At 47.7% G+C, this 12,913-nt stretch overlaps 1 protein-coding gene across 1 annotated transcript in view; it reads right to left on the reverse strand.

The window, feature by feature from the left end:
* MYO18B (myosin XVIIIB) overlaps nt 1-12,913 on the reverse strand; it is a 226,745-nt gene that overhangs the window by 26,007 nt on the left and 187,825 nt on the right. Inside the window, exons 38-39 of the mRNA XM_027125285.1 lie at nt 4,993-5,037; nt 3,579-3,716 (exon numbers count right to left, since the gene is read on the reverse strand). Of these exons, the coding sequence (XP_026981086.1) occupies nt 3,579-3,716; nt 4,993-5,037 (183 nt within the window). The remainder of the gene's footprint in view (nt 1-3,578; nt 3,717-4,992; nt 5,038-12,913) is intronic.

Genomic DNA, 12,913 nt, shown 5'->3' on the forward strand with positions numbered 1-12,913 from the left:
CATCCCCTTATAAATAATACAAGGAATGCTTTTATTTTTTTGGCAGAAGACTGCTTTCTCTCTCTCTTCTCTTTTTAGAGTGACCTTCTTTCTCAGTCAAGTTTGGGAATGCCCAAGGGACTCATATCTTGAGCCCTGTGATGGGCCAGGGAATACGGGGGGTGTGAGAGCACACAGGAGCCTTGTATGCTATCCTGCCTCCTCGCACAAACAATGCCCGGATGATCTGGTAGCATCTAGTCAAGTTTAAAAAGCAAATTCCCTTTGACCCAGAGAATCATTTGCCCGTGTGCATAAGGACGTGTGCTTTTTTTTAAAAAAAGGCTTACAGGTTAATAGCAAATATCCTGAACTCAACTAAAAGTGAAACAAGAAGACTGCAGTTTAGTAAACCCATGGCATCATTTAAAGTTCTTCTGCAGGAATGTAAAAGAATGAGATAGACTTATGTGGACTGATAGGGAAAGATCTCCATGGTATATTGTTGAGGGAAAGAAGCACTTCGTAAGAATTTAGAGCATAATATACATAAAATAACATCATACCATTTATGTGTTTTAAAAGCCCACAAAAATGCTATGTATTTGCTACAAGTACATGTATGTTTATAAATACACAGAGAAAGATGTGGAAGGATACACACCAAACTGAAGACGATGGATACCTTTGGGAAGGGAACTGAGGTTAGGGTGGTAGCCAGGAGGACTGTAGCCTTCTCAGATATATTCTAAGTTCTTAAAAGGGAGAAGGATTTACAGATTATAAAGCTGGAGGTCAAGGAACCTGAACTCTGGGTTAGTCCTTACTATAAGCTTAGGTAAGATATTTCCTTCTGCAGACCTCAGTTTTTCCCATTTATATAATGAGAGAATTGGATTAAATAATCCAGTGGTCCCTTCCAACTCAGATGTTCTAGAACCTTTAAATTGTAAACGTATTCCAAGGACAGGGCTTAAAATTTTCAGGGCTTAATGCCATGGAATCTTGCACTCAGTAGGCACTTAATAAACATCTTTTGAATGGATGTTGAATGTTGAATAAGGATTCTTATACAGTTTTAATATTAGTAACAGGCCAGCTCTTTGCCAGTAAACTCTGCCAGGTGAGCGATCCACCTCCTGGATAAAAGTCAGTCATGGCAGTGTGGCAAACACAAATACAGGCTTTGGGGGCGTTCAAACCTGGGTTCAAATCCTGCCTCTTTCACTTACTTGCTGAATGACATGGAGCAAATTTCTGACCCTGAGTCACAGTCAATGATGAGCTGTGACCAAGTACAGTTAGTATTTCTGCTCAAGTGTTGATGTTATGGTCAGCTATTCATTCAACAAACATTTATAGAGCACCATCTGTGTGCCAGCCCAAGGGACACCAACATGAAGAAAACTGACAAGGAGCTTATGGTCTCTTCTTGCCTCCTGCCCCACTGCTGCCCTTGGTGCAGGCCCCTCTGCTCTAAACTGCAGCTGGACAAGCCTGAGGACTTGGAGGGGGAGCAGGCAGGAAAAGGGGTACTAGGCTCTAGAGAGGGCTGCCTGGAGGCGCTGCCCGAGGTGTAGCTACAGGAACTGGGGTGTGGCCGTCTTTGCCTCAATCAGTCGTTCCCTAACCTCTCGGCCTCATGTCCCTCTTGTGCGACATGGGGGTAATGACATCAGTCTCCTGGGGTTACTCTGGGCATCAACTAGATACCAACACTAATAAAAGCAGCTAATTTTCTTGAGCTCTTTCTAGGGCCCTGAGTGCATCCTCTCATTAACCCTGACAATGATCTACTCACAAGAAAACACGAACAGAGAAGTTAAGCAACTCGCCCCAAACTTATGGTTACCAGGGGGGAATGGTGTTGGGGGGGAGGGATAAATTGGGAGATGGGGACTGACATATACACACTACTATATATAAAATAGATGACTAATAAGGACCTGCTGTATAACACAGGGAACTCTACTCAATACTCTGTAATGACCTGTGTGGGAAAAGAACCCAAAAAAGAGTGGATACATGTATATGTATAACGGATTCACTTTGCTGTCCATCTGAAACCAACACAACACTGTGAATCAACTATACTCCAATAAAAATTATTAAAAAAACACAAAAATTTGCCCCAAATCTCGCAGCTTCAGAGGAGCGAATGTGGGATTGGAGGCCAGATGCTGTGACTTCAGTCCGTATACTGAAACCACTGCGGCCTCCCACCTCCCGCTCACACGGGTGCCAAGCAACTCAGGGCATAACTCCTTACCACGCAGCCTAATATAATTATACTTGTGCAACTTGGGTACTATGCTAATGAGCTCTCACATTCCTCCAGTTCTGCTTCTGCTGCCTTATACACTGGCTGATGGGGAAAAACAGAGGTATTCAGTTATCAGGAGAGAAAAAGTCCTCATCATTTGAGTTCATAGAGGACATGACTCTTTCTCCACACAGGTCTTTGTTTTTAGTTAAGAGCAGTAATCAGATAAGCGTGCTTTAATCAACTCCCCCAACGCACCCCACTCTCAGAGCCTCCCTTTGATATTTTCGACATCAAACCTTTCAGCCTAAGATTATCAGCAGGCATGTGCCAGATATTTGCCATTTCCTGAACGTGCCCGAACTTCCACCCCTTTCTTTTTGTAGAGACAACTCCCTGCTTCAGAGCAAACACATTTCAAGTCAGGAAGGGGTTGTCTGGGTTTGCGCCATTAGTTTGTGATTTTTCTTTCTATCTTATCACATTGGTTCCTCTGTTATCACACAAGCATTTGTGTGCATTTCATCTTAACTACGCATCTGCTTAAGCCATAATTTCTGATGTATGGCCATTAGCTCCTAATTACAAGAGGGCTGCCCTTGAAAAGGAAAACCATACGAGCTGAGCGGAATGGAGCTGAAAAGCAAGAGGAAAGATGGATTGAAGTCCTACAGCGAAGGCTGAGCCCTGGGGCCCATCTGTTGGAGCAACATTGTTGCCAGTCCTATAGATTTGTGAGGGTCCCATCTCAGGCTGTGGCTGAATGTGTCTCCTTCTATGGTAGGAAAAAAATATAAAATTCTGACATTCAAACAAAGCTGAAATTTCTGAGGAGGAAATCATCCAGCCTAACAGTTTTTATATGGACTCCCCATTAAAAGAAAAACAAAACCAAAAAACTTTAAGTAAATATGTTTATAGAGAAAACTTTAAATCCAAAACTATCTATAAGTGGAAAACTAGTGGGATTTGCCTTAGCTAGAAAACAACTATAATAAATCCACAGCTATTTTTAAAAATGTTCACCCCCCGCTATTTAAAATCATCTGGAAAACTGTGCTTTAGGGACGGCTGTATTAGATTCTCATCATTTCACCTGTTTGGAGCAGTAAACACAATTTTATTTCCTGTTTTACAGGTGAGGAAGTGAAGGCTCAGAGAGGGTAACTGGTCTGCCTAAAGTCACACGGCTAGGAAGTGGCAGGGTCATACCTCAAACTGGACCATGCTTGTCCTTGGCTAGGACAGAGGAAATGGAAGACTTGAACAGCAACCGTCAAAGCCTGAGATTCTTTCAGCTATTGGTCATCCAGAGGCAGCAGGGAGATACTCTTACCTAGGGCTGAGGATACAGCTGCTGATGGCTGACTGTCGAGAGGGGGTCCTCACCGTGTCTGTGGCCAGGGACAGAGTACAACTCAACCAGGACTGCAGACTGCCCTCTGGCTGGGAGCTGAGGATGGAGACGTTATCTCTAGAACCAGAATGCAAGATATTGTCAACATGATGACAACTACAGTAACAGCAATAACTAGATAGTCACCCCTTAGCATGAGCCAGGCATTGTGCTAAGTGCTGACATGCATAACTTTAATCAGTGCTCACAATACCGTCCCTGAGCGGTGGGAGCCAGTGCTGCATCTCTTACCTAGATGAGAGTAACGGGATTTGGGGAGGTCAGCTTGGGTCTTGACTAAGGTCACCCAATTCCAACGCCCGTGCTGATAACCACTGCTCTTCCTTGGGAAGATAAACACTCTAATATAGATGCTGAGGTATCTCTAATTTTGGAGTAAAGTTTGGCACTGAATTGCATACCAAATGATATGGTCACGGAATATGTCAAGTGTGAAGGCCTTAACTCCTTGCCTACCTAAGCTGGAATGTCTTTGGGGACAGAGACTTAATTGTAGGCCCCCTATTACTGAAAGCAGCACAGGGAGAGGCCTGTGTGGGCCTCTCATTGCTCTGGGTATTCAACGATTGTTTTCTGGTTGATATGTTTTCTGGTTGATATATTCACTCAAATATATATTATATATAATATATAATAAATTTATACATTGATATATACACAAATTTGTTTGTTTGTTTATAGAGCACTCTATGCCAGGCACCATGGGAAGGAACGATAAACATGAACCCAACATTGACCCTGCCCTCAAGACCCCATTTTAGCAGAGTAGACATCTATATAAATAACCGTAAAAGAAAATTATCAATGCTGTAGATAAAGACAAGATAGGTTCCAAGGAGGACAAGGAGGGAGCCTTGATTTGCTTCTTGGAGGCATAAAGGAAGGAATCAAGTAGTGGCAGTTGAGCTACATCTTGTTTGAAGGTTAGGGCTTGGCTACACAGGCCTGGAAGGAACAGCACACACATAGGTACGTAAGGCACGGATGATATGGAAAGCAGGAGCCCCAGGTGGAGGGGGAAGTAAGGGTCAGAATGTGCAGGGCTCAAATGTCAGTCTAAAAAGTCTCTTCTGAGGCAACGGGGAGCCACTGACGGTGTCTGAGAACGGTGGCATGGTAAGTCATGGGCTTCTCTTTGTCTGCGAGAAGTTGGACGTTCAGTAGTACACCCCCGGGGCTATATGTTATGACTATGGAGTAAGAGCTCTCGCGGGCACTGTGGATAACTCTCCAGGTGGGTGTGGATGTTTCTTCTGCAAACTGGACACAGAGGGCCAGGGGCTCGTCTTGGGCTTTGGTGTAATTGGCTCAGTTCTACTCAGGGTTAACTTACGTCTCTTTTCTGCCACTGCCGCTACAATCCACTGCTGTCTGGACACTAGAAGAAGGCACAAGAAAGAGTCTGTTATCCTTGTGCTGCCAGGGCCTGGGGAAGAACCCAGTCTTTGACGTTAAATAAACTTGGGTTTGAGTCCCACCTCCAACCTTTGCCACTGTGTGATCTTAGGCAAGTCACTTGTCTTCTCTGAGCCTCCTGTGGTCTTCTGTAAAATGTAGCTAATAATCGCCTTCTCCCCCAGAGATGTGGAGCAGACTGAGATAACCCTTATAAAGATCTCAGCATGGCTCTTGGCAAACAAGCAATGTTAATTAAAGGGTAGCAACCATTACCACTCCTCTTGTTTTAGTACAACTAGTACTGCTATTAATAGCATCATAATTGTCAATGAGCATTTGCTCTATATTCTTTGCGAGTGCTTGCGAATCAGACACGGGGATGCGGTGGTCGGCTTTCCCAGTGCATTCTGGGAAACTCTGAGCTAATTACAATAGTTAGCTATTGTCTTGGGAGCATCCCTTGATTCAACAAATACGCATTACACACGATCCCACTAACCACCTTGCCAGTCTCCCTCCTGGAGTTGAGGAAGCTGACACCCTTGTCCAAGGTCACGCAGCTTTGAATCCCCCAGGTCTGTAAGAGCTACTCAGCTCATGCTCTTAACCAGAGTGCAACCACCCAGTGTACGGGTGTAGACACCCAAACCACAAACCTCAGACACCTGAGCCGTCATTTTAATCCTGGTTCCTCAGGCCGGGACCTCCCAGCTTTATTTTTCAGTGAAATCTGGGCAATTCCTTCCCAGAAACCCTGTCACTTCCTCTGAAGGATGCACCTGCAGCTCCTTGGTCCCTACCCTCAAGGGCCAGTCACTCTTGGGGTCTCTACTAACACCTATTCATCCCCACCAGACTGAAAGAGTCCCTCACAGGCCAAGAACACATCATATTTGTCCCTTTAGCCCCAGGGCAAAGGCTAGAGCAGAAGTTCTCTCAGAGAATGCCTGGTGAATCCAATAGAAGAGGGGTCTGTAAATGACGGCCATGGGCCAAATCTAACCTACACATCTGCTCCTATAAATAAAGTTTTATTGGAACACAGCCACCCCCACTCATTTGCATTCTGTCCACTACTGCTTTTGCTCCACGGTGGCAGAGCAGAGTAGTTGCAACAGAGACCACATTGTCTGAAAAGCCTGAAATATTTACTATCTGGCCTTTTAAAGAAAAATTTGTCGACCTCTCCAGTATTAACAAAAAGCATCTTTTGTGAACGACCTCTTGAGAGGCAGAATAATGACCCCACAGATGTCAACATCCTAATCCCTAATCCCAAGAACCTATGACTGTGTTTCCTGACATGTTAAAAAGGGCTGTGCAGATGTGGTTAAGGTTAAGGATCTTGAGACAGGGAGGTTATCCCGGATTATTGGGGTGGGCCCAGTCTAATGACTCCAATCCTTAAAAGCAGAGACCTTTTCCCAGATGTGGTCAGAGGGACACGTGGCTATGGAAGAAGAGTCAGAGATGCAACATTTCTGGCTTTGAGGATGGAAGGGGCCACAAGCCAAGGAATGTGGGTAAACTCTAGAAGCTGGAAAAGGCAAGGAAATGGATTCTCCTCTAGAGTTTCCAGAGGAACACAGCTCTGCTGACACCTTGATTTTAGCCCAGGGAGATTAGACTGGATTTCTAATGAACAGAACTGTAAGTTAATAAGCCATAAAATTTGAGCTAATTTGCTATGACAGCAATAGAAAACCCCTGCAATAGAATAAAAGTATCTTTGTGAGTGACCCTAAATCTTCTTGAGGATCTATATGAATTTTTTCTGATTCGGCTTTTAAACAAACTATTTAAAAATACTTAAAAACTTTAACTGAAGTGGACAGTGTGAGTAGAACCAGCTTTATTTCTGCTGGTGGCCTGAGTCTCTTCTTAGGCTCTATGCACTGGGGCTGCAGAAGGAACACCAGACTGGGAGGAAAGGCAACTGAATCCTCGTGTCCTCACTGTGTGGCCTTGGCCTCCTCTCTTCCCTGTTCGGGGTGTCCGGTGTGTGAAATGAGGCGTTTGAGCCAAGATGCTCGGATGCTAAAAAATTATGTGCAGTGGAGAGGATGCACTTAGGCCCCTAGAGCAGGAGTCCTGGGCCTTTTATGAGCATTTTTTAAAAAGATTTATTTTTATTTACTTATTTAGGCTGCACCAGGACTTAGCTGCAGCAGGCGGGATCTTCTTTTTCAGTTGTGGCATGTGGACTGTTAGCTGCAGCATGCGTGCACAGAGTCCTACTCACTGGACCACCAGGGAAGTCCCTATGAGCATCTCTTATGAAGACCATGGAACTTCCATTTGCCCAAACGCACAAACACAGACCCAAATTTTAGTGCAGTATCTGAGGGTTCAGAGTATAATCTCTAGAACTCGTGTGTGGACACCCCCTCCCTCGACCTACTAGTTCACAGACCCCAGTTAAGGACACTGGTTCCAGCTGACCAACGAAGCTAAAATGTGGTAGGCAAGGGTCCTGGGAAGCGGAGGGAGGGGTTTGCGTGAACAGGGCTACATCTTCTGAAACGCTCATAGAAAGACAAAAGAACTGAAGGGTCTTACGGCCCAAGCTGTAGCGTTCACAACAGTGTGGCATGCGCCTTAAAAACAGAGAGGGTGAGTTGTACCTGGAACAAGGTTTCTCGTGCCCGCAAGCAGGGAGGAAGGACAAACACGGGCCGCAGTGGGGGTGGGACTTGAGGCATGACGATAGAGAGGGAGGGGCTTCAGGCCCATTTCCCACCCCAGGAGTCCATGACCCTGATTACAAGAGGGTGTGCCCAGAGATCCTGGTGGGTGCCTGGGCAAGCTAATGTCTCCATAATCCTAAGGCAACTGGCCTTGAACTCTGTAGGAGACAAGGTCTGGGCAGCTGGCCATACTTCCTCACCCACTTCATTGGTTCAATCTTTAATTGAACCCAGCACAGGAATGTCTGCAGAGCACAATGCAACTAACCAAGGTGCAGGCTGGTGTTAATTCAACTGGCACAACTGGACATCTCAAAGTAAATGAGTCTCTAGTCTGGGGGGAAAGAGCCCTTTCAGAACGGAGCAAATTCAAACACTGAGTCCACCCATGGGGAAACGTCCTCTCTCACTCCGATCAGAGGACGGCTGTACTTCAACCTAAGCTAGAATTTTCTATAGGAGTTTGCTTTGGTGTAAAAGAGGGGATTCTTCTTAAAGGAGTTTAAAACCCACTGACCCTTCCACCACAAGAAAGAGTCTCTGGACTTCAAGCTCCATGAGGCAGATCCACGTTTGCCTGTTCGCAACCATACCTCCTGCCCTAACATGGGAGGTTCTCATCGATGATGATGATGATGGTGATGATGATGATGATGTTGTTTATCTGTTGGGTGGGCAAGCAGAGGCCCAGGAAGGGCAGGTGACCTGTCCATGGTCCTGATCTCCTTGGCAGTGCAGCCAGCACTGGAACATATGTGGTGCCTGGTTTTCCCCTCATCTCCTGACACGTGGTCAGTGGTTCTTTCTCTTGCCTTGGTGCATGTGACTTTTCAAGAGGAAGTTGGGCCAGGCACTTGTGGACAGGGGGATTGCTGATGAGCAAGAGAAGTTACTAAATGTCTTCTGTTGTATTCCTTTCAGGGGAGTCTTCGCTAGACAACTCCAGCCTGAATGCAAACGCTGCCTGGGAAGTAACACATGAATGCACTGGTACCACATCACAGTGACAGACACAAGTTCACAAGAATGACAGTCCAGTTCCTTGGCAGAGAACAAAGGCCTTGACAACAGAAAGGGGAAAGATGGGGTACGTCTGACATGACAGCAGAGCTTAGTCACTGGAGGTGTGGGTGATGGGGTCAACCTGGAAATCAAATCCCGGCCCCATCACTTACTGTGTGAGCTGGGGCCAGTTTCTTGACCTCTCTAAGCTCCAGTTTCCTCTTCTGTAAACCGGGGGTGATCATGGTTACCAACCTCAGAGAGTTGCTGTGAGAACTATGTATGTGAGACAGGTAGGCTGCATGGCCTGGCACAAAGTAAGTCCGCAGGAAAGACTATTAGCACAATGATCACGATGCCCTGTAATGCCAGAGTGGATAAAGCAGTTTGGAGCCCTCATTCCCCACGAACCCCACTAGCTGGGTATCCAGGCCTTCCAAGCTAGAAAGATGCTTAGAAAGACAGGTGTCCTCTGTGGCATCACTTAAATGTGCTGTTCTGCATGAGGGCCCTGTGATGTAGCTTGGATGTCTAGAATAATGGAGAAGTGCTTTAAGCTCTTCCTTCTAAGCAAAATTAGGAGGTAAGAGAGTTGTGGGAAAAGAGACGCAGGGAGTCCCAGAGCCCGTCCTACTTCATAGCAGGGACCGTTACAGTCTGACCAGAGCCTGGGCCCACTGATGAGTAAGTTAACTCAGAATTATGCCCTCAGTGGCAGCGGCAATCTTTGGTTAGACCCAGATCTTTCTACTTGTCCCACCGCAGCCTTGTTTTAGCCAAGTTAAAAGGATGTATGTTGGAAAATGTACAACTTACACTCAACACAGCAACAGAGGACTCCTTTCCAGGGCCTTCATCTCAGATGGGGCCAGCTGGTGTGGAGACACTCTTGGCTGACCCAGGAGTCAGGGGTCATCCACTGACCTCTTGACACTCCCCCCTCCCAACCCAAACTCCCAGCCAAGGTGATGACAGGGCAGCTGCAGACCCTGGGCCAGGAACAGATGGGGCTGTCAGCTGACGCACCCCTCCCTCCACGAGTAATGAGCAGGCGCCAGGCCCGGGGGAACAGCGGAAAGCATTTCTCCATTAATCTAAGGAGGTTGACGCCACAGTCTAAGTTACTCCGCCAGGGCCCTGGTGTAGGCGGGTACGCGTTTAAATGCTGCCGCACTGGCCACCTGGCTTTCTGAGCACGTAGCCACGTTTCCAGCCTGGAAGGCCCGTTACACTCGGATCTAATACCCAACATGGGGAAATGCGACTTTTCATAATTTGAACAAGTCTCCCAAAGAAATTCACCTCCAGCTGAAGCACCAATCGCTCTCTCTCTCCCACGGTGGGTTTGAATCCTAATTGAGAGCTCAGTTTGGAGACAGACCTTGGCCCAATCCCTGAGGCTCCAATCCAAGCCCCTTTCCCCAGGTGATGAGGCAATGAAGAGGGGAGTGCAGGGCTGAGCTGTCAGGATGGGCAGGAGCTCGGGCTGGCCCTGGGGCAGGAACTGGGGCTCTGCTCTGCACGCGGCTCTAGAACCCAGTGGCGCGCTGTATTTCTTTGGATTGTTGATAACCAGTTTAGCTGTGCTGCGGCCAGACAGCATGGTTTGCGTGACACTAATCCTCTGAAATTGAGACTTGAGAAGTGCTGAGGCTTCTCTGTGGCCACTTTTCCCCAGTCTTCCCCCACTCCTATGCTATTATTGAAACCCACGCTCTGTGGAAGTTCCAAATCTAAGTTACAAGACAGCGAGTCGGGACCAAGGCCTACTGGGCATTAGGAGATGCTTCCCGAAGACCACCCTGGGCTCAGGGCTGGCTTCACAGGCTTCCAGCCCGTGCCCAGAGGGGCCTGTGCTTGGTGTGACACTCTGCTGTGACTGCCTGGAATTCCGAACCGATTCTGAACAAGAAGCCCCACGTTCTCCTTCCACGGTGGACCCACGGATGGTGCCCGTCAGTCCTGCCCGGGGTTCGGGGGCGCTTCACGGGGACACGGTGGTCTTCCATGGGCCACTTCGAAAGGGGAAGACAGGTGGGAGAGAGGGAAGGAGCAAGAGGAAGAGAGCCTTTCTTTCCCACTGATCTCACTCGGGCACACTGGTCAACCCTCACTTCCTAGAACATTTCTCATTTGCCCTGACTCACTTTTCTCCAGAGCTCCCGCGTCTGGCTCCTTCTTTTTTTTTTTTTTTTTTGCGGTACGCGGGCCTCTCACTGTTGTGGCCTCTCCCGTTGCGGAGCACAGGCTCCGGACGCGCAGGCTCAGTGGCCATGGCTCACGGGCCCAGCTGCTCCGCGGCATGTGGGATCCTCCCAGACCGGGGCACGAACCCGTGTGCCCTGCATCGGCAGGTGGACTCTCAACCACTGTGCCACTAGGGAAGCCCTGGCTCCTTCTTTTAATCCAGGTTTCAGTTCAGTTCTTCCTCTCAGACAGGCCATGTCTACCTCCCGTGTCATTCATCAGAGCTCTGCATTCTCTGTCTTTGTAATTCCTACTGTATCCCAGCATTTTATTCATCAGTCTGTCCACTGTATTCATGGGCGGGGACACACACACACACACACACACGCGCGCGCGAGCGCACTCGCTCATCACAATGTGGGTTCCACGAAGGCAGAGACCATATCTGTGCTCTCCTCCCTCACTACTCCCTCAGGAATTTAACTTCCGCCTGACCTCGGGCAAGTTATTCAATCTCCCTGTATCGCTAAGATGGAGAAACATGATAACAAGAAGCGTGGAATAAGACAGACACTCGGCGCAGTGTCTGGTGTGGACCACGCAGAATCAATCACATGAATGAATGAATGGAACTGATGACGGCTGAGCCCCTGCCAGGTAAAAGGCACTAAACCTGGGTCAGATTCTTTCACTTACTTCTTATTATCAACCCGTCTTACAAATGAAGAGACTGAGGCTCAGAGAGGTTGAAAAACTCACAGAAGGTCATGCAGACATGAACCGCTGGATCCCTGACTGGAAATGAGGCTGGTTGAAACGCAGCGCCTGCGCCCTCCCCAAGCTGCCTCCACTTCCAGTTGCAAGAACCCCATGCATCGCCTGGGCTCTTCCAGGTACAAGATGCATTTCTTCACACCTGGGGTTCTATGATCATTTCACCCCTCGCACAACCCTGAGACGCAGGTGAGGGCCCCTCCAGTGTCGGGAAGCATGAGTCAGGTACTGGGCGGACACTGGAGATTCGGACGAGGAAAAGGCACCAGACGTCCAGGCGAGACGAAGATGTAAAGCCCCAGAGACAAAAGATCGTGAAAATGCAGACAGAAAGCTAGGGTTCAGATTGGATCCCTGGGGGCCCAGGGACTAGAGCTCAGAAAAGGTGGATGGGAACCAGGGGGTGAGCATGAGGCTTGTCACCTGGAGCAAAGACAGATAAAAATATCTCCTATTAGGAGAGGGTGCAGGCAGGGTCCCTTTCAGGCCTGAGGGGACCCCCTATAAACAGAGACCAGAGCGATGTCTGTAACCACCTGTGACCTCACTGCCAGGACCTCATGCGCCAGGTGAGAACCTGCTCCTTGTTCTTTGTCACACCTTCTGTCCAGTGTGTCCCTGCACCTCCAAGCCCAGACTCTCTGCCTCTTTCCAATCTTGTTATTTTTAGAATTTTTATTGTTTATTAGAAAAGCAATCTATTGCTATGCAAGTAAAAATGGTTTAAAAGTTTTGCTCATTCACACACACACAAAAGAACACAAGATACTAGTACATACAGCCATTAATTCCCATTATGATTAATGCAAAAGTCCTAGCATTTCTATTAACGGAGAGGCCAGCCAAGCATCGAGCGGGTAATACTGACGCCAGGGGTTTGTAATTACAGATGTTAGTTCTGTTATGACACTAATAAAACTGGAGGAGGGGAGGCGGAGGGGGTTCTTGAACGTGACCCTGAGCTGGAAGCAGCTGCAGCATCAGTATTAGCCGTTTCACCAGCAGTTTGGCAGCTGTGGAAACCTTCAGGGCGTGGCAGAAATCCTTACAATGTTTGCGTGGGAGCCATTTTTGCACAAACTGAGGACGTTTGAGATAAAGCCCTTGATTTAGAGGCTAGAACATGGCAAGTCCACTGGGTCTCTGTCACACTGATGCTGAGAATGAACATCTTCACGGGAAAGTCGGAGGCTACACGCTGCTGAG

The sequence above is a fragment of the Aethalodelphis obliquidens genome, unplaced genomic scaffold (genome assembly GCF_003676395.1).
Source record: "Aethalodelphis obliquidens isolate GAN/ISIS:26980383/991018 unplaced genomic scaffold, ASM367639v1 scaffold28, whole genome shotgun sequence".
In the NCBI taxonomy this organism is placed as follows: domain Eukaryota; kingdom Metazoa; phylum Chordata; class Mammalia; order Artiodactyla; family Delphinidae; genus Aethalodelphis; species Aethalodelphis obliquidens.